At 32.7% G+C, this 23,663-nt stretch overlaps 1 protein-coding gene across 1 annotated transcript in view; it reads left to right on the top strand.

The window, feature by feature from the left end:
- The window catches only part of LOC134718290 (uncharacterized), a 76,990-nt gene that overhangs the window by 10,329 nt on the left and 42,998 nt on the right, over positions 1–23,663 (top strand). The window contains exons 3-6 of the mRNA XM_063580784.1: positions 4,140–4,238; positions 5,030–5,109; positions 5,869–5,970; positions 21,311–21,403. Of these exons, the coding sequence (XP_063436854.1) occupies positions 4,140–4,238; positions 5,030–5,109; positions 5,869–5,970; positions 21,311–21,403 (374 nt within the window). The remainder of the gene's footprint in view (positions 1–4,139; positions 4,239–5,029; positions 5,110–5,868; positions 5,971–21,310; positions 21,404–23,663) is intronic.

The following is a 23,663-nucleotide window of genomic DNA, read 5'->3' as shown; positions in this document are numbered from 1 at the left end:
ATACTCACCACAAACATACACCATTGCTATATTACCCTTATACTCACCACAAACATACACCATTGCTATATTACCCTTATACTCACCACAAACATACACCATTGCTATATTACCCTTATACTCACCACAAACATACACCATTGCTACATTACCCTTATACTCATCACAAACATACACCATTGCTATATTACCCTTATACTCATCACAAACATACACCATTGCTATATTACCCTTATACTCACCACAAACATACACCATTGCTACATCACCCTGATACTCACCACAAACATACACCATTGCTACATTACCCTTATACTCACCACAAACTTACACCATTGCTATATTACCCTTATACTCACCACAAACATACACCATTGCTACAATACCCTTATACTCACCACAAACATACACCATTGCTACATTACCCTTATACTCACCACAAACATACACCATTGCTATATTACCCTTATACTCACCACAAACATACACCATTGCTATATTACCCTTATACTCATCACAAACATACACCATTGCTATATTACCCTTATACACATCACAAACATACACCATTGCTATATTACCCTTATACTCACCACAAACATTCACCATTGCTATATTACCCTTATACTCACCACAAACATACACCATTGTTATATTACCCTTATACTCACCACAAACATACACCATTGCTATAATACCCTTATACTCAACACAAACATACACCATTGCTATATTACCCTTATACTCCCCACAAACATACACCATTGCTATATTACCCTTATACTCATCACAAACATACACCATTGCTATATTACCCTTATACTCACCACAAACATACACCATTGCTATATTACCCTTATACTCATCACAAACATACACCATTGCTATATTACCCTTATACTCATCACAAACATACACCATTGCTATATTACCCTTATACACACCACAAACATACACCATTGCTATATTACCCTTATACACACCACAAACATACACCATTGCTATATTACCCTTATACACATCACACACATACACCATTGCTATATTACCCTTATACACACCACAAACATACACCATTGCTATATTACCCTTATACTCATCACAAACATACACCATTGCTATATTACCCTTAAACTTACCACAAACATACACCATTGCTATATTACCCTTATACTCACAACAAACATACACCATTTCTATATTACCCTTAAACTTACCACAAACATACACCATTGCTATATTACCCTTACACTCACAACAAACATACACCATTGCTATATAACCCTTATACTCACAACAAACATACACCATTGCTATATTACCCTTATACTCATCACAAACATACACCATTGCTATATTACCCTTATACACACCACAAACATACACCATTGCTATATTACCTTTATACTCACCACACACATACACCATTGCTCTATTACCCTTATACTCACAACAAACATACACCTTTGCTATATTACCCTTATACTCATCACAAACATACACCATTGCTATATTACCCTTATACTCATCACAAACATACACCATTGCTATATTACCCTTATACACACCACAAACATACACCATTGCTATATTACCCTTATACACATCACAAACATACACCATTGCTATATTACCCTTATACACACCACAAACATACACCATTGCTATATTACCCTTATACTCATCACAAACATACACCATTGCTATATTACCCTTATACTCATCACAAACATACACCATTGCTATATTACCCTTATACTCATCACAAACATACACCATTGCTATATTACCCTTATACTCATCACAAACATACACCATTGCTATATTACCCTTATACACACCACAAACATACACCATTGCTATATTACCCTTATACTCATCACAAACATACACCATTGCTATATTACCCTTATACTCACCACAAACATACACCATTGCTATATTACCCTTATACTCAACACAAACATACACCATTGCTATATTACCCTTATACTCACCACAAACATACACCATTGCTATATTACCCTTAAACTTACCACAAACATACACCATTGCTATATTACCCTTATACTCACAACAAACATACACCATTGCTATATTACCCTTAAACTTACCACAAACATACACCATTGTTATATTACCCTTATACTCATCACAAACATACACCATTGCTATATTACCCTTAAACTTACCACAAACATACACCATTGCTATATTACCCTTATACTCACAACAAACATACACCATTGCTATATTACCCTTAAACTTACCACAAACATACACCATTGCTATATTACCCTTATACTCACAACAAACATACACCATTGCTATATAACCCTTATACTCACCACAAACATACACCATTGCTATATTACCCTTATACTCAGCACAAACATACACCATTGCTATATTACCCTTATACTCATCACAAACATACACCATTGCTATATTACCCTTATACTCATCACAAACATACACCATTGCTATATTACCCTTAAACTCACCACAAACATACACCATTGCTATATTACCCTTATACTCACAACAAACATACACCATTGCTATATAACCCTTATACTCACCACAAACATACACCATTGTTATATTACCCTTATACTCAGCACAAACATACACCATTGCTATATCACCCTTATACTCACCACAAACATACACCATTGCTATCTTACCCTTATACTCACCACAAACATACACCATTGCTATATCACCCTTATACTTACCACAAACATACACCATTGCTATATCACCCTTATACTCACCACAAACATACACCATTGCTATATTTCCCTTATACTCACCACAAACATACACCATTGCTATATCACCCTTATACTCACCACAAACATACACCATTGCTATATTACCCTTATACTCACCACAAACATACACCATTGCTATATCACCCTTATACTTACCACAAACATACACCATTGCTATATCACCCTTATACTCACCACAAACATACACCATTGCTATATCACCCTTATACTCACCACAAACATACACCATTGCTATATTACCCTTATACTCACCACAAACATACACCATTGCTATATCACCCTTATACTTACCACAAACATACACCATTGCTATAAAACCCTGATACTCACCACAAACATACACCATTGCTATAAAACCCTGATACTCACCACAAACATACACCATTGCTATAAAACCCTGATACTCACCACAAACATACACCATTTTTATATTACCCTTATACTCACCACAAACATACACCATTGCTGTATTACCCCATATACTCACCACAAACATACACCATTGGTATATTACCCTTATACTCACAACAACACATATGATATGAAGCAGCTGGTAGACACCCAACATTTTACACGGTAATACCACTAAATATTTTATAAGCTTTGATCATTATTTTGAATCAACACAAAATACTGTTAATCAGACAAGTTTAATGGACAGCACATATTTGTTAGTAACATTTTTGTCGTAACACATAACTGAATCAGATAGCTAAGGTTTTATTTTGTTTCCTGATGAAAAATTATTTTGTTAACATCTGATTTTAATGAGAAGTTGATGAGAACAAGTTGTGTTAACATCTTTAGTTAGATAATACTAATTCTACAGATCTAATGTAAAATCTCTTTTAAGAATAACAAATATTTGACAGAATTATATAAAGTGGGGTCTTATTTTTCTTGTCTCTTCGCACTGAATCAGAAAATATAACTTGTTTTGATGTTTCTTGAAAAAAATATTTTTTTTAAAAACTGTTGATCATTCTATGTAATCATTGTTAATCAGACAGGTTTTATGGACAACAGATATTTATTAGAATTATATAAAGTGGGGTCTCATTTTAATTGTCTTGTCCAGCTGAGTCCATTGATATAAATATTGTTTATGTTTCTAGAAAAAAGTTTTTTTTAACCTGACAGTTCTGATGGAAGTTCTGACATCTCACAATAAAACATGTTGTTTATTTGTTGTTTATGTAGAATATAAATACAAGTGTGACTGGTCATTTTATTCAGTTTTGACCACTGATTCATGTGATATATATTTTGTTTATATTTATTACACAACATTGTCCAGTTTATGACACAAGTTTTGATGTCTGTTATATGTTGATATTACAGTATGGATGGACACCATTAATGTTGGCGGCTGGGGACGGACACCTGGAGGTCGTGACTTACCTCTTCACTCACGGCAGTCAGTTAGACACTACAGACCTGGTAATGATAGATATAATCACCTTACTCTGACCAAACATCACTTTATACAGAATCTACACAAAATCATGTTATTAATCAGACAGGTTTAATGGACAACAAATATTTATTAGAATTATATAAAGTGGGGTCTCATTTTATTCGTAACACAGAACTGAATCAGATAGTAAAGGTTTTATTTTGTTTCTTGACAAAAAATTATTTTGTTAACATCTGATTTTAATGAGAAGTTGATGAGAACGAGTTGTGTTAACATCTTTAGTTAGATAATATTAATTCTACAGATCTAATGTTAAACATCTTTTAAAAATAACAAATACTTGACAGAATTATATAAAGTAGGTTCTCATTTTTCTTGTCTCTTCGTACTGAATCAGAAAATATAACTCGTTTTAATGTTTCTTGAAAAAAAGTTTTTTTTTTAACTTTGATCATTCTACGTAATCATTGTTAATCAGACAGATTTAATGGACAACACATATTTGATAGAATTATATAAAGTGGGGTCTCATTTTAATTGTCTTGTCCAGCTGAGTCCATTGATATAAATATTGTTTATGTTTCTAGAAAAAAGTTTTTTTTTAACCGGACATTTCTGATGGAAGTTCTGACATCTCACAATAAAACATGTTGTTTATTTGTTGTTTATGTAGAATATAAATAAAAGTGTGACTGGTCATTTTCTTCAGTTTTGACCACTGATTCATGTGATATATATTTTGTTTATATTTATTACACAACATTGTCCAGTTTATGACACAAGTTTTGATGTCTGTTATATGTTGATATTACAGATTGGATTGACACCATTAATGTGGGCGGCTGTGTACGGACACCCGGAGGTGGTGAATTGCCTGGTCACTCACGGCAGTCAGTTAGACGCTACAGACAACGTAATGATAGATATAATGACCTTACTCTGACCAAACATCACTTTATACAGAATCTACACAAAATCATGTTGTTAAACAGACAGGTTTAATGGACAACAAATATTTGTTAGAATTATATAAAGTGGGGTCTCATTTTATTCGTAACACAGAACTGAATCAGATAGTTAAGGTTTTATTTTGTTTCCTGATGAAAAATCATTTTGTAAACATCTGATTTTAATGAGAAGTTGATGAGAAAAAGTTGTGTTAACTTCTTTAGTCAGATAAATCTTATGTGAAACATCTTTTAAAAATAACAAATACTTGACAGAATGATATAAAGTGGGGTCTTATTTTTCTTGTCTCTTCGTACTGAATCAGAAAATATAACTCGTTTGAATGTTTCTTGAAAAAAGTTTTTTTTTCAAATTTGATCATTCTACTGAATCAACATAAAATCATGTTGTTAATCATACATGTTAAATGGACAACAAATACTTGTGAGACTTATATAAAGTGAGGGTTGCTATTATTTGACTTGTTACACTTATATAATTAAGAGTTTACTATTTTTTTACTTGTTTTGTTTCACTGAATCAGAAAATATGCATTGAATTTATATCTTAATCTACCATTTAATAGTTTATACACAAATACAATTGGATATTTTCTTACCCGATGTTATATTTCTTACATTTGGTAAATTGTTTGACTCCTCTCATGATTTTGTTATCACACACCATTAACATATATTGTTATAGGATGGACTAACAGCTTTACATTATGCTGCTGGGAATGTACAGATTGATACAACAAAATGTTTAATAGATCAAGGATGCAGTCCTTGGGTGAAATCAAAACAGGTAACATTCAGTTTTATTCTTATTAGATAGATAGATATTTTATTCTCTAAAAAATAAATACAAGTCAACAGAGAAAGTACAATTACAATATAAATACAAATACAATAGTCATGATAGTTGAGGGTAAACAGCTGCAGATAAAATATAATAAAGTACAACTTTTAAGTTTATGATGAAATACCTGTATAATAAACAGGTTAAACTAAATATGAAGAAATCAGTCTGTGCGTTACTTTTACATGAAGGGACTAACCTTTTTGTTATTACACTTAATGAATGAACACAGTTTTCTTAAGGAGGCTCACGGGTATAAGATTTTCAGAAAAAAATTAAACAATAATTTTTCATTACAAATTTCATTTATTACCTTAAGTAGTTATTACTTTATTATTATGGTACAAGAATCATTCCAAAAAATCAATTCTTGTTGGCCTCAGGTGACTTTTAAAATGTAGATATTATTGATAAAGCTCCAAATTATCTGCCATTGGTGCAAAAATGCCATTTTAAACCGGATTTTTGTGACAAAAATGTCGGTTATTGATTTGGGGATGTACGGCGGGCGGGCGGTTGGGCAATCGGGTGGGCGGGCTGCAATCAAATGTTGTCCATGCATTAACTCATGAACCGTTCAACCAAAGCTTTTAAAATTTTAATATGTTGTTACTGACAACTAAATGAAGGTCAAGTTCAATAATGGCGATTTTGACTTTTACCGTTCAGGAGTTATGGTTCTTGAAAGATTGAAAAATGGAGTTTCCAGTCATGTCCGTGCATTTACGCATGAACTGTTCTTCCAAAGCTTCCCAAATTTTAATATGTTGTTACTGATGACAAAATGGAGGTCAAGTTTAATTATGACGATTTTGACTTTTACCGTTCAGGAGTTATGGTTCTTGAAAGATTGAAAAATGGTGTTTCCAGTGGTGTCCGTGCATTTTCTCATGAACCATTCAACCAAAGCTTTTGAAATTTTTATATGTTGTTACTGATGACAAAATATAGGTCAAGTTCAATAATGACCATTTCATCACACTCCACCAACACACCTAACACCAATCCTACACTACTGACACAACTACCATCTCATTATACTCCACCAACACACCTAACACCAATCCTACACTACTGATACAACTACCATCTCATCACACATCACCAACACACCTAACACCAATCCTACATTACTGACACTACAACCATCTCATCATACTCTACCAACACATCAAACACCAATCCTACATTACTGACACAACTACCATCTCATCATACTCTGCCAACACACCTTACACTAATCCTACACTACTGACACAACTACCATCTCATACTCTACAAACACATCTAACACCAATCCTACATTACTGACACAACTATCATCTCATCATACTCTACCAACACACCCTACACCAATCCTACACTACTGATACAACAACAATCTCATCATACATCACCATCACACATAACACCAATCCTACATTTCTGACACAACTACCATATCATCATACTCCACCAAAACACCTAACACCAATCCTACATTACTGATACAACTACCATCTCATCATACTCCGCCAACACACCTAACACCAATCCTACATTACTGACACAACTACCATCTCATTATACTCTACCAACACACCTAACACCAATCCTACACTACTGACACAACTACCATCTCATCATACTCTACCAAAAAACCTAACACAATTCCTACATTACTGACACAACTACCATCTCATCATACTCCACAAAAAAACATAACACAAATCCTACATTACTGACACAACTACTATCTCATCATACTTTACCAACTCAACTTACACCAATCCTACATTACTGACACAACTACCATCTCATCATACTTTGCCTATTCACCGTACACTAATCCTACACTACTGACACAACTACCATCTCATCACACTCCACCAACACACCTAACACCAATCCTACACTACTGACACAACTACCATCTCATCATACTCCACCAACACACCTAACACCAATCCTACACTACTGACACAACTACCATCTCATCATACATCACCAACACACCTAACACCAATCCTACACTACTGACACAACTACCATCTCATCATACTCTACCAACTCAACTTACACCAATCCTACATTACTGACACAACTACAATCTCATCATACTCCACCAAAAAACCTAACACAAATCCTACATTACTGACACAACTACCATCTCATCATACTCTACCAACTCAACTTACACCAATCCTACATTACTGACACAACTACCATCTAATCATACTCTGCCAACACACCTTACATTAATCCTACACTACTGACACAACTACCATGTCATACTCTACAAACACATCTAACACCAATCCTACATTACTGACACAACTATCATCTCATCATACTCTACCAACACACCCTACACCAATCCTACACTTCTGATTCAACAACCATCTCATCATACATCACCAACACACTTAACACCAATCCTACATTACTGACACAACTACCATCTCATCATACTCCACCAAGACACCTAACACCAATCCTACATTACTGATACAACTACTATCTCATCATACTCCGCCAACACACCTAACACCAATCCTACATTACTGACACAACTACCATCTCATTATACTCTACCAACACATCTAACACCAATCCTACATTACTGATACAACTACCATCTCATCATACTCCACCAACACACCTAACACCAATCCTACACTACTGACACAACTACCATCTCATCATACTCCAACAACACACCTAACACCAATCCCACACTACTGACACAACAACCATCTCATGATACTCTACCAACACACCCTACATCAATCATATACCACTAATACAACTACCATCTCATCACACTCCATCAACACACCTAACACCAATCCTACATTACTGACACCACTACCATCTCATCATACTCAGGGATGATTCTACTATATAATTTAGGGCCGCTGAGCGGCCCTCAATTCCGCCAGCAGCCCCAAACAATTGTGTGAAAATAAATTCCCAATAAGAATTTTTTTTAAAAACATTTTTTTTTCTGGAACTGTTTCCGTCACGCATTTCATGGATTTAGGCAATTACAATTTTCCCCATTTGTCTTCAAAGTGTTTTAAATTCCGAATAAGAATGATGTAAACAAAAGATTGCTTAGATAAGGTATGTTATCATAATTATGTGGTTATCTGAGACGTTTGTCAGTACCTTATTTCTCGTAAAAGCAGACCTTTAAATGAAATATGCTTTTACGAGATCAAATACTCCAATAGCATTTTCTTTAATTAAATTGAAGAAAATGCTATGGAAGTATTTGATCTCGTTAAAGTATATCGATAATAGAGGCTTTTTGTCAAAATGTGTCACGTGAAAGCGGACATCAACAGGGAGTAAAACTTATAAATTTAATGGGCGCCAATCTCGTAAATTCAGATCTCTCAACAGAACCTATAATATGTTTATAAAAAATATAAATCAATATTTCTGCCTTGCTCTCAAATCAAAAGTCCCAGAGAGGGGGATTTAGGGGGCCGCCCCCCCCCCTTTTTTGGGTAAAAATTTGGTTGCTTGTATAGGGAATCACTGAAGCTTAACTGGAGCGGGTCCCCTACTAGGTCAGTAAGTGGGCCCCCACTTATGAACATTTCTGGATCTGCCACTGAGTCCGTCTGTCTGAGCATTTTTGAAAATACATCATTGTACAATGTACATGTTGATAGATCATTCATGATTAAATAGTATATCCACACATTATGGAACAGGTGAAACTTGATACAATTTACGTTTTTACAGTAAAATAATAGTATTTCATCATAGAATTTATGCGGAAAAAAATTCCCAATATGGAGAAAATTCACAATTTTGATGGTCAAGGGACCCATTTGAAAACAACTGGAATCATCCCTGAATACTCCACAAAGACAACTAACACCAATCCCACCACTAGTAACCCGTATTTAACTTGATCGGACAAAAACGTGTTAACGCTGTTTAAATGAAATTAATCGTCATTTGATAAAGATTGACAAAAATTAAAAATCATTTTTAATTTATTTCAATGTATATCAAATCATTTTAATGCCAGTCAAATAGCTTCGCTTGCAGTCGTTCAATTTAAATCAAGTTGGTGGTAAGTTACGTCAAACAAATAGGCCACGCCCCCGTTAAACTATTTCAAACTGGTATCAATTCGTTTTAAACCGTGTTGCGACCCGAGCTTTTAACAGGTTAATCACTCAAGCAAAACAACATCGATGTATCTTTCGTTTATTTGTTTCAAACTTTATCGACTTAAAATTATATATAAATGCGTGTATTCTTATTAAAGTAATATACTTCACAATTTAAACAACTGAATGATCAATACACGTAACATATAAGGAATGTAAATAAAAAAATTATAAAATATTGATGCACGGTTTAAAAAAATCAAAACTTATGAATCTGTTAAAAATAAAATAGTTAGATGTTTAACATATTTTTGATTTGCCCAAATGCAGTAGATCTTTATCTCACATATTCGTTTCAAAACTCGCTGAGTGCTATGAAAACTTGTGACATGTAAGTAACGTATGGTCCATTGCAATGTCTTACGAAACTTTAGGTATTCCTGTATATTTCCTTTTCTCAGTTTCTGTCTTACTATAGTGTACTCGTTAATTAAATATAGACACGGAAATTAAAGTAACTTACAAAAATTATTTATTTTTCACATAGTTTAAATCGACGTATCTTATAGTTTCGGTCAACAACAAATATTCCCTAGCTGCATATTGACATATGAAATAGCTTGTAATAAAAACAATGATGTGTTAAATAATAAAATTAATGAACATAATGTTGACATTTGTTGAGTCTTGCACACAACATTGTAAATGAAGGAACAGCTCAATAAACTTTTAAAACTGTGTCAAATTGTAATATCGGTCACTGACGCGAAACGGGCGTTAATTGTGGAAAAGTACACACTACGAAAATTGTGAATTGTGGTTCCGATCTGTAAAGGTATTATTGTGCTGTCATGCACCGTGACTTACAACAAGTCTTGCTATAAATGAACATATATTCTGTTTATTTGAGATCAATTTTAGTCTGCGATAACGATGGGTTGGTTGATTTAAGTTTTACGACCTTGACTTGCTCTAAGTCGACATTCTCTTACGTCTAATGCATTTAAAAAAAAAACCGTATATTTACGTTCAGGGCATATAATATAAGTCTACCTACAAAATTAAAATAAACAAGAATGGAAAAGAAACAATCATGCACTGTTGCTTTGATATATTTTTTATTAACTATATTTAAGGGGTAATGTCTAAAAAAAAACTAACTGTCGTACAAATAAAATATTTCATCTAGGTGCTTTCGTTGAAGTTCGCGTTACATATCAAAATGAATGTCATTGGTCGGAACTTTTGCAAACTTTCAATCATGGTGTTCTCATCGAGGTCCGCGTTCATTTTTCAATTCAATACACAATATTTCATCTAGGTGCTTTCGTTGAGGTTCGCGTTATTTAGTAAATGAATTTCATTGGTCGGAACATTTGAACACTTTCAATCCAGGTGTTCTCATCGAGGTCCGCGTTCGTGATTCAATTCAATACACAATATGAAGTCCGATATGGTAAAAAAAAATATTTTAAACTCTACGATGTCCGAGTGAATAAATAGAATTTAGAAAATAAAACACTTTTACGATTCTTCAAACACAATACAAATACTATCCTTTTCGCTGATGAATAATTATTACTATGATTTGTATACTATTCAATTTGGGAACAGTATACCTTACAATATATATGTTCCTGATTTGATTTATTCCTCGAGAAAATAAATTTGATTTATTCACTTAAATCAATAATTGATCAACTTGAACTTTGAAAAAGTTACAATTATATACCTTTTCACGTCCTTTAATTTAAGGTAATTTAATCCAAAAAACTAAATAAAATTAATTGTATTATTTAATTTAGATTCTTTATTTCTCATAAAACCAAGTTAACGGTAAAAAGAAAGATATTTTTACATACAATATTAACATACAGATTTTGCGTATGACAATTTGCACAACTTGAAACGAGCAACAAGAATGAGCGATTGGTGATCAGACTTGAGAACATACTTTTATTTATATATGATTCAAATTAATTTACACAAAATTTTCAAAACACAATATTTTTTTAAATAAATAAAGTGCCCAATTTCGAAACATTTACTCTGCTTACATAGTTAGGTTTAAGAAAAGGTCTTCTACTTTCTGTTAGAGTTGTGCAGTTTAGAATATAGTGAAATATATCAACCAATCTCTTGAGAGTTACAAAGTACATAGTACCTTTCCTGTCTCATAATTCTACGCCATCTACCGGTTTCTATAGGTAACCGATGATTTTCAGTTCTAAACCTTCATAACGTTATCTTATCTTTATAACGTAATACGTCTAAATATTCTTCAAATTCAAAGTTTTCTTTAAACAGTTTTAAACATAATACTTTTGGAGAATATTCCATTTCTGATTTCCAAGTCTACTGAAAATGATAAAACAATCTGTTTGATAGTTTGGATTAAAACTATAGTTACTCTGATTTAACCAAATATTTTAAAATCCATATTTTTTCAAGATATTTTTTATAAAAATCAACCAATCGAAAGTATAAATCTGTATTACCAAAGTCTATATAAACTATAGGTATACAATTATATCAACAGCAATAATATATATAATACATACATAAACACAGACTATGTGACAGCAGAAGGTGTTGTAGAATAAACAAACATTATTTTAACATTTCGGATCTAAGCTCAAAAGATCTCAATGTAAATTTACCTAAATTACACAATTCTTTTACATTATTAGTACTCATCAGTTAAATAAATTTGTACATCGACGGTTTTTTCCAATAAAATGGCTTCATATAAATTGTTCTAAAACCTTGAAAACGTGGACATTTGAGGATGAAATGAAACTCATCATCTGTATCATTTTTACAAAAAGTACATATTCTATTATTTCTTGCTATACCATAAAATCTTCCACTTCTATAGCTAAGAAAATCCACCATCTACGTTGAGTTTATAAATATATCTATATAGTTTACTATCAGAACTGTTTACAATGTTAGACCAAAAAATATACCATACGGTGTTCCACATATACTGACATAGGATAAGCGCCTAGCTCTCCATAAACCATAAAGCTAGGGTTGATTCTTTTCAAGTTTAACTTTCTAATGCATCAATAAAACTAAATCTCCAAATTTCACAGCCAAATAGCAATATATAGGCCTTAAAATCTTATCAGAAAGATCGTACTGACATTTAATTACTGGTAGATTAACTAAAATATTTGCTTCGTTTTTTTATTAATCAATCGATAAATTGAAGATCTGAATGCAATAAAAACATAAATAAAGAAAATATTTGTTTAACGCCATTATCTTTGACTATCCTACAGGTATACTAGCCAGGAGACTGTACAATGGCGGATCCAGGTTTTGTTCTGTAGATAAGAACTCCCGTTTGTTTGACGAAATTATTTTTCGATTGGGACATATCCCCAGTGATCAGTGGTTGTCGTTTTTGTATATATTTTTCTATACGTGTTGTACATCAATCAGGCCGATAGTTTTCTTGTTTGAATTGTTTGAATTCATATTTGTAATTTTGGGAAATGATATAAACGTTTATGCGGTTAGGTTTTTGCTCGTTGTTGAAGGCTGTACGGTGATCTAATTCATTGGCAAGTACACCACATCTTCTTACATTTATTCGTTAAATCATGTAGATCTTCATCAAGCCTAAATAAATAAATGATTTTGAAAATGTACTTATTGTAACTATACAACTTTTAATTCCAAATAATTATGTTTATCTAACATAGAATTATTATCAGCGGAGACATATATACACCAATTCTAAATTGGTTTAAAAAACAGACACATTATAATTGTCACATGAATATGTAATAGTGTGTTTTTATGTAAAAAAAATCTGTGAATATCTACCACCACTGTTACGGCCATAAGAGATCAGCTGTTCTCGCGAGCTTTGAATAAACAAATCCAAACCAAAACAAGTACATAAAATGCATATTTTTAATCACAATCTTAATATAGAAACACTTAAATTGTGATACACATTTTTATGAATAATTCAATTTTATTAAATCTTTGTCAATCAGGCATGTACAGCAGCATCAAGGGATTGTAAATATACAATTCCTAATATACAATTCCTTGGCAGTATGACTTTGTATTCTTCTATATTGTGACCTTATTTGAACTAAAAGAAAAAGAAGAAGAAGAAGTCTGGAATTATCGCTATCTGTTCGACGGTCTAAAGATTACAGTGTGTTATCCATCTAGGTGTTCTCGTTGAGGTCTGCGTTCTAAATCTAAAGCATTTCATTGGTCAGTAGATTTGCAATCTTTCAATCCAAGATGTTCTCAATGTAGTCCGCGTTCATGTTTCAATAGGATAAACTATATTGTAAGTTTTCGAACCGAGTTAACAAAGTAGATTTTTTTTATCCGAAAAAGACGGATTTTCTACATGTTTTACAATAAATTTGTACAACGATTGATTATTGCTAAATGCATCAAATTGTCGAAAGTACGAATATAGAAAAATCACAGATTTATATTAAAACTAGAACGTTCAAGAACAGTTAAAGAAATCATCACAATTTTTTTATTGTTAGTTATTTTGTACAAATATAACTATAATGCGAACCCGAAGTTGTAATAAAATTAACGGTACCAATTTTCTTGCACCAGATGTGCATTTCGACAAAACATGTCTCTTCAAAATAGCACGTGAAATCGCAACTAAGCGTGAATTCTTTGGAAAAGCGACGGAATACCTATTGTCAATTTCAAGTTCTGTTTCGACATCAATGTAATATATGTCACTGGACGTTAAAATTCAATCCTTAATTTCGTCTTCGTCAAATAGTGCTGTTGGTTTCTTTTTATTAACATTACATACTAGTATACATGAATACACCCCAAGTTATTCCCATGTAAAGTCATTTACTAGATATTTAGTGCAAAGTAAATTTTAAAGAGAAATTTAAGTCGTATTAGTTCGATAATGCTTCAAAATAAATATAAACTGAGGATACATGTATAACTGCCATATTCCGAATTCCCGACATTCATTTATGTAAATGAAGAAAAGATAACTATGATCGGTATCTGTGTGAATCTACGACTCAATCAAGCTTCATACAGAATATGAATTTTCTTGAATATGATTGCCAATGGAATAAACCATGCAGGAGATTAAACTAGCCCAATTAATTTGTGTGTGAACTATAACAACTGAAATCGTAATTATGCTGTAGTGTACGCTGGTGGTTTCTGTAATATGAAGGCGTATGGCAACCATTCTACCATACTTAGTTCAAAATTTTAAAGTACACCACAACCCTTTTCTTTGTCCATAATACGCTCAGGAACATATTTCTTACTATTGTGCATGGATTGGTAGTAAATGCAACTTTTTAACTGTAGTCCATTTGATATCAAAGTATCATACTACTACTGAGGCTATCGTGCAATACCCCCACTCCGCATTCATAATAGTTTAAACATACATAGTTTAAATTTTAGATCCTTCCTTTATGGTTTAGTTCAACCTGCAACACATTTTATTTAATGTTATCAATGGTAAACATGTAAAATGAAACAATAACTTACTGTAATACTAAAATATATATATGTTGTATGGTCATACAAACCGAAATCACTACTAGACTAGGTGTTGACACGCTCAAATTAACAAAATTGTGTTTCAAAAAACCAATGCACAAAATTGATATCATAGGATTTAGTTAAACATTTAAACCAGTTCAAGGAATGTATTACTTGACAAGAACAATTAAAATGTAGGACAAATTCGGCTTACCATACCCAACTATATCAGTCCTATTCAGGACCGATAACTCTGTCGATAGATATTATCGGGTAAACAATATTGTTAAAACCAGACCAATCGTATTATACGTCTCTGTTGGAATGTATACAATAACTATTTTCTTTTTACACAATTTAAACTTTATATCGATGCATTGCCTAGATTTAGCTTTACTGAATATTGAATTAAAAAATAAATAACAGTAAAATCATATTCAATGATCGAAATTCATTTAAATTAAAATTTGAATCAGAATATTTCTTTGAAATAATTATAGAAACATATAAATATTTGAGCGCCTTTTAAGCAAAAAATATTTTTTTAAAGAATTTTTCATGATATTCATATTTTCCTAAAGTTTATTATGAAATATGCTTCTTCTGATATGACTCGGGAAGGAGAAGATTTTTATTTGTACATTTATGAAAACTTTTGTATATTACAAAATTTAAACTCTGGTAATACATGTATACACACTGACAGGATGTTGAATGTCACCTGGTTGCTTTTGCCTGCACGTCTACCTGACAATATATTATGATGTAACATTATAACCCAAGTTAGATTTCACCTGTTCGGTCAAGGAATGAAATTTTGAAGGTATAGAATATTTATCTATTATAACTGGACATAATTTTCTTTTTCTTAGGATGAAAACATTTTTTTTTTCAAAGGAATGTATACATATATTTCTACAGAAAGATAAAATAGACAGAAAACTTGAAAAACATCTTTAAAAAACGAAGAGAATTTTGTTTTATAATAGATATTGTAAACTATTTTTCTGGTAGCAGTATATACATATATCTCCTGGATGAATATCTGTCAAAATAAATGTTCCCGCGTGTTACACTTAATATATTTTTTTTTATTAAGAAATTTTGAAATCAATGATATCGAAATATCACTATAGGAAAATAACAGAATCATCAGAGATTCTTTATACAAAATTAAATATAATCTAGGAAAGTCTTACTATAGAAATCATTGATTTGATGCAACATCTTCTAATCATTTGATACATCAGCCGCCATTTTGAAAAATCTCGGAAAATTCCCTTTTTTAAATCGATGTTTGACCGAATTTGACCTGAAATTAAACTGTTTTAAGTACTATTTTTCGCCAGCTATATGTTTGAATATACTTAATCGATTTGCAAAGTTTGTGTTTAATTTACAGAATTTCTTTATTTATTGTAAAAGTAGACATGGGTATCGGTAATTTAGCATTGAGTCAACGGAGAAATGACGAGAAAAAGTGCATGTTTTACGATTCCGATTTGACCGAATTTAATCAAAAATTAAACTGTTAGGACCAATATTGTTTGATAGAAATATGTTTGAATATCAAGGATTGATTTGCAAAAGTAAGAAAACGGGTCAGGTTTATGAGAAAATTAAACTTTATTGAAGCATATATGCATTTTATATGGGGAAATATAATACAAAATGGCGGCTATTATACGTCACAAAAGTCACGTGATGTCTAACTTAGTTGGATATGAACACGTACTTTGTTCAAATAATAGTACCAAACATGTGACAAAATGACGGGTATGTAACAGAAGTATCGCAATCACTGATGGATTGGTGGATAGCTACTGTTTGTTCAACGTTCAGTGACAAGTATCTCATGTGCATATTACAATACCAAACAATTTGATAGGAAGACAAGCCTTTGTTTCAACTTTGTTTTAAAATTTCCAACATAAGGCTGTTACGGCCCAGATCAATGTTCTTAAGCATCACATATTTTTCTTTCATCTTATTGTTAGCTTTCTTAAATAAATATTTACATATTATAGACTATATTTTTTATTATTTCTTTTTTGTTCAATTTCAGTTTAAAATTCTTTTTTTTTACCATATTGGACTTCTTATTGTGTATTGAATTGAAACACGAACGCGGACCTCGATGAGAACACCTGGATTGAAAGTTTGCAAATGTTCCGACCAATGAAATTCGTTTTACTATGTAACGCGAACTTCAACGAAAGCACCTAGATGAAATATTGTGTATTGAATTGACAAATGAACGCGGACCTCAATGAGAACACCTGGATTGAAAGTTTGCAAACGTTCCGACCAATGACATTCATTTTGATATGTAACGCGAACTTCAACGAAAGCACCTCGATAAATTATTTTTTTGTACGACAATTAGTTTTTAATTTGGACATTACCGCTAAAATATAGTTAATAAAAATTATCAGAGCAACAGTGCATAATTGTTTCTTTTCCATTCTTGTTTATTTTAATAATGTTTATGTTGATTTCAATTTGGTAGGTAGACTTATATAATATGCCCTTAACGTAAATAAAATGCATTAGACGTAAGAGAATGTCGACTTAGAGCAAGTCAAGGTCGTAAAACTTAAATCAACCAACCCATCGTTATCGCAGACTGAAATTTATCTCATATATACCGAATATATTTTTATTTATAGCAAGACTTTTTGTACGTCACGGTGAATGACAGCACAATAATCCCTTTACAGAATCGGAACCACAATTCACAATTACCGTAATGTGCTGCTTGTCCGCAATTAACGCCCGTTTCGCGTCAGTGACCGATATTACAATTTGACACAGTTTTAAAAGTTTTTTGAGCTGTTCCTTTATTTGCAATGTTGTGCAAGACTTAACTGTTTATTAAATTCAACAAATGTTAACATTATGTTCATTCATTTTATTATTTAACACAACATTGTTTTTATTACAAGCTATTTCATATATCAATATACAGCTAGGGAATATTTGTTGTTGACCGAAACTATAAGATACATCGATTTAAACTATGTGAAAAATAAATAATTTTTGTAAGATACTTTAATTTCCGTGTCTATATTTAATTAACGAGTACACTATAGTAAGACAGAAAAAAAAAAACGGAAATATACAGGAATACTTAAAGTTTGTAAGTCATTGCAATGGACCATACGTTACTTACATTCACAACTTTTCATAGCACTCAGCAAGTTTTGAAACGAATATGTGAGATAAAGATCTACTGCATTCGGGCAAATTAAAAATATGTTAAACATCTAACTATTTTATTTTTAACAGATTCACAAGTTTTGAATTTTTTAAACCGTGCACCAATATTTTATTGTTTTTATTTAAATTCCTTATATGTTACGTGTATTGATCATTCATTTGTTTAAATTGTGAAGTATATTACTTTAAAAAGAATACACGCATTTATATATACAAGTCGATAAAGTTTGAAACAAATAAACGAAAGATACATCGATGTTGTTTTGCTTGAGTGATTTACCTGTTAAAAGCTCGGGTCGCAACACGGTTTAAAACGAATTGATACCAGTTTGAAATAGTTTAACGGGGGCGTGGCCTATTTGTTTGACGTAACTTACCGCCAACTTGAAATAAATTGAACAACCGCAAGCGAAGCTATTTGACTGGCATTAAAATGATTTGATATGCATTGAAATAAATTAAAAATGATTTTTAATTTTTGTCAATCTTTATCAAATGGCGATTAATTTCATTTAAACAGCGTTAACACGTTTTTGTCCGATCAAGTTAAATTCGGGTTACTAGTGCACACTACTGACACAACAACCATCTCATGATACTCTATCAACACACCCTACATCAATCATATACTACTGACACAACTATCATCTCATCATACTCCACCAACACACCTAACACAAATCCTACATTACTGACACAACTACCATCTCATCATACTCATGATACTCTACCAACTCACCTAACACCAATCCTACATTACTGACACTACAACCATCTCATCATGCTCTACCAACACATCTAACACGAATCCAACATTAGTGACACAACTACCATCTCATCATACTCTGCCAACACACTTAACACCAATCCTACACTACTGACACAACTACCATCTCATACTCTACAAACACATCTCACACCATTCCTACATTACTGACACTACAACCATCTCATCATACTCTACTAATACACCCTACACCAATCCTACACTACTGATACAACAACCATCTCATCATACATCACCAACACACTTAACACCAATCCTACATTACTGTCACAACTACCATCTCATCATACTCCACTTACACACCTAAAACCAATCCTACATTACTGACACAACTACCATCTCATCATTATCCACCAACACACCTAACACTAATCCTACATTACTGACACAACTACCATCTCATCATACTCCACCAACACACCTAACACTAATCTTACACTACTGACAACATAACCATCTCATCATACTCCACCAACACACCTAACACCAATCCTACACTACTGACACAACTACCATCTCATCATACTTTATCAACACACCCTAAACCAATCCTACACTACTGATACAACTACCATCTCAGCATACTCCACCAACACTCCTAACTCCAATCCTACATTACTGGCACAACTACCATCTCATCATACTGCACCAACACACCTGACACCAATCCTACATTACTGACACAACTACCATCTCATCATACTCCACAAACACACTTAACACCAATCATACACTACTGACACAACTACCATCTCATCATACTCCACCAACACACCTAACACCAATCTTACATTACTGACACAACTGCCATCTCATCATGCTCCACCAACACACCTAACACGAATCCTAAACTACTTACAAAACTACCATCTAATCATACTCCAGCAACACATCTTACTTCCATCTAATCACATTCCACTAATGCACCTCACACCAATCATACACTATTTAACAAAACTACCATCTAATCATACTCCAACAACACACTTTACTACCATCTAATCACATTTCACCAACAGATCTTACACCAATCATACACTGTTTACAAAAGTACCATCTAATCACATTCTACCAATACACCTTACACCAATTATACACTATTAACAAAACTACCATCTAATCATACTCCAACAACACACTTTACTACCATCTAATCACATTCCACCAACACACCCTACACCAATCATACACTTTTATCAAAACTACCATCTAAGCATACTCTGGCAACACATTTTACACCAATCATACACTACTAACAAAACTACCATTTAATTATACTCCAGCAACACATCTTACACCAATCATACACTATTAACAAAACTACCATTTGATTATACTCCAGCAACACATATAACTACCATCTTATCACATTTCACCCACACACCCTACACCAATCATTCAATAATTTCTTTAACAGCAAAATCTCAAATATTATTCATTGATCTCTTTATAATGTTACTTCATATTTGTTGTTGGTTGAGGTTCACTGGTTTTTATTTCAAGTATATATAAATAAGACAACATTCTGCATTGTATAGGTAAAATTAATGCAACAGTTACCTATTATTTAATGTTTTACAGTTTTTGAAATAAAAAATATATATGTGTATAATTAATGAAAGATTATTTGATTGTATTTCAGGGTAAGACTCCTTATGATCTGGTAAAAATAGACAGCCTTAAGGATGATGAAGAGAAAAAAAGGAAAAAGGAAGAAGTGATGGACTTCCTTAAGGTAAATAGTCTTGTCTTACTTTAAAAGATATTTACAGATTATGAGAGACAAAACAGACTTGGTACAAAGAAATTACAATTAAACAGTTGACTGTAGTTTTCAATGTCATTGTAGTAATTTTTTAGTTGACAGTTCCAAACTTGTTGCCTAATACATGAATATACATGTTGGCATATGTGAAAGACTAATGTTTAAAATCTGTGTTCTCATCTGTTGGATGTCTCTTATTTTAAGTTCACCTGGCCCAAAGGGCCAAGTGAGCTTTTCCCATCACTTGGCGTCCGGCGTCGTTAACTTTTACAAAAAGCTTCTCCTCTGAAACTAATGGGCCAAATTTAACTAAACTTGGCCACAATCATCATTGGGTATCTAGTTTAAAAATTGTGTCCGGTAACCCGCCAAACCAACCAAGATAGCCGCCATGGCTAAAAATAGAACATAGGGGCAAAATGCAGTTTTTGGCTTATAACTCAAAAACCAAAGCATTTAGAGCAAATCTGACATGGGGTAAAATTGTTTATCAGGTTAAGATCTATCTGCGCTGAAATTTTCAAATGAATCAGACAACCCGTTGTTGGGTTGCTGCCCCTAAATTGGTAATTTAAAGGAAATCTAACTGTTTTTGGTTGTTATCTTGAATATTATTATAGATAGAGATAAACTGTAAACTGCAATAATGTTCAGCAGAGTAAGATTTACAAATAAGTCAACATGACCAAAATGGTCAGTTGACCCCTTTAGGTATTATTGCCCTTTATAGTCAATTTTTAACCATTTTTCGTAAATTTTCGTATTCTTTTACAAAAATCTTCTCCTCTGAAACTACTCGGCCAAATTTAACCAAACTTGGCCACAATCATCATTGGGGTATTTTGTTCAAAAATTGTGTCCAGTGACCCGCCAAACCAACCAAGATGGCCGCCATGGCTAAAAATAGAACATTGGGGCAAAATGCAGTTTTTGGCTTATAACTCATAAACCTAAGCATTTAGAGCAAATCTAACATGGGGGTAAAATTGTTTATCAGGTTAAGTTCTATCTGCGCTGAAATTTTCAGATGAATGGGACAACCCGTTGTTGGGTTGCTGCCCCTAAATTGGTAATTTTAAGGAAATTTAACTGTTTTTGGTTGTTATCTTGAATATTATTATAGATAGAGATAAACTGTAAACTGCAATAATGTTCAGCAGAGTAAGATTTACAAATAAGTCAACATGACCAAAATGGTCAGTTGACCCCTTTAGGAGTTATTGCCCTTTATAGTCAATTTTTAACCATTTTTCTAAAATTTTAGTAATCTTTTACAAAAATCTTCTCCTCTGAAACTACTCGGCTAAATTTAACCAAACTTGGCCACAATCATCATTGGGGTATCCAGTTTAAAAATTGTGTCCCAAACCAACCAAGATGGCCGCCATGGCTAAAAATAGAACAATGGGGTAAAATGCAGTTTTAGGCTTATTACTAAAAAACCAAAGCATTTAGAGCAAATCTGACAGGGGTTAAATTGTTTATCAAGTCAAGATCTATCTGCCCTGAAATTTTCAGATGAATTGGACAATCTGTTGTTTGGTTGCTGCCCCTAGATTGATAATTTTAAGGACATTTTACTGTTTTTATACGACCGCAAATTTTGAAAAAAATTTCGTCGTATATTGCTATCACTTTGGCGTCGTCGTCGTCGTTGTCGTCGTCCGAATACTTTTAGTTTTCGCACTCTAACTTTAGTAAAAGTGAACAGAAATCTATGAAATTTTAACACAAGGTTTATGACCATAAAAGGAAGGTTGGTATTGATTTTGGGAGTTTTGGTCCCAACATTTTAGGAATTAGGGGCCAAAAAGGGCCCAAATAAGCATTTTCTTGGTTTTCGCACTATAACTTTAGTTTAAGTTAATAGAAATCTATGAAATTTTGACACAAGGTTGATGACCACAAAAGAAAGGTTGGGATTGATTTTGGGAGTTTTGGTTTCAACAGTTTAGGAATTAGGGGCCAAAAAAGGGCCCAAATAAGCATTATTCTGGGTTTTCGCACAATAACTTTAGTTTAAGTCAATAGAAATCAATGAAATTTAAACATAATGTTTATGACCACAAAAGGAAGATTGGTATTGATTTTGGGAGTTTAGGTCCCAACAGTTTAGGAATTAGGGGCCAAAAAGGGACCCAAATAAGCATTTTTCTTGGTTTTCGCACCATAACGTTAGTATAGGTAAATAGAAATCTATGAAATTTAAACACAAGGTTAATGACCTTGA

Source organism: Mytilus trossulus, chromosome 5 (genome assembly GCF_036588685.1).
Source record: "Mytilus trossulus isolate FHL-02 chromosome 5, PNRI_Mtr1.1.1.hap1, whole genome shotgun sequence".
NCBI lineage: Eukaryota > Metazoa > Mollusca > Bivalvia > Mytilida > Mytilidae > Mytilus > Mytilus trossulus.
The sequence above is the reverse complement of the archived record's forward strand: the minus strand, read 5'-3'. Positions and strand labels throughout refer to the sequence as shown.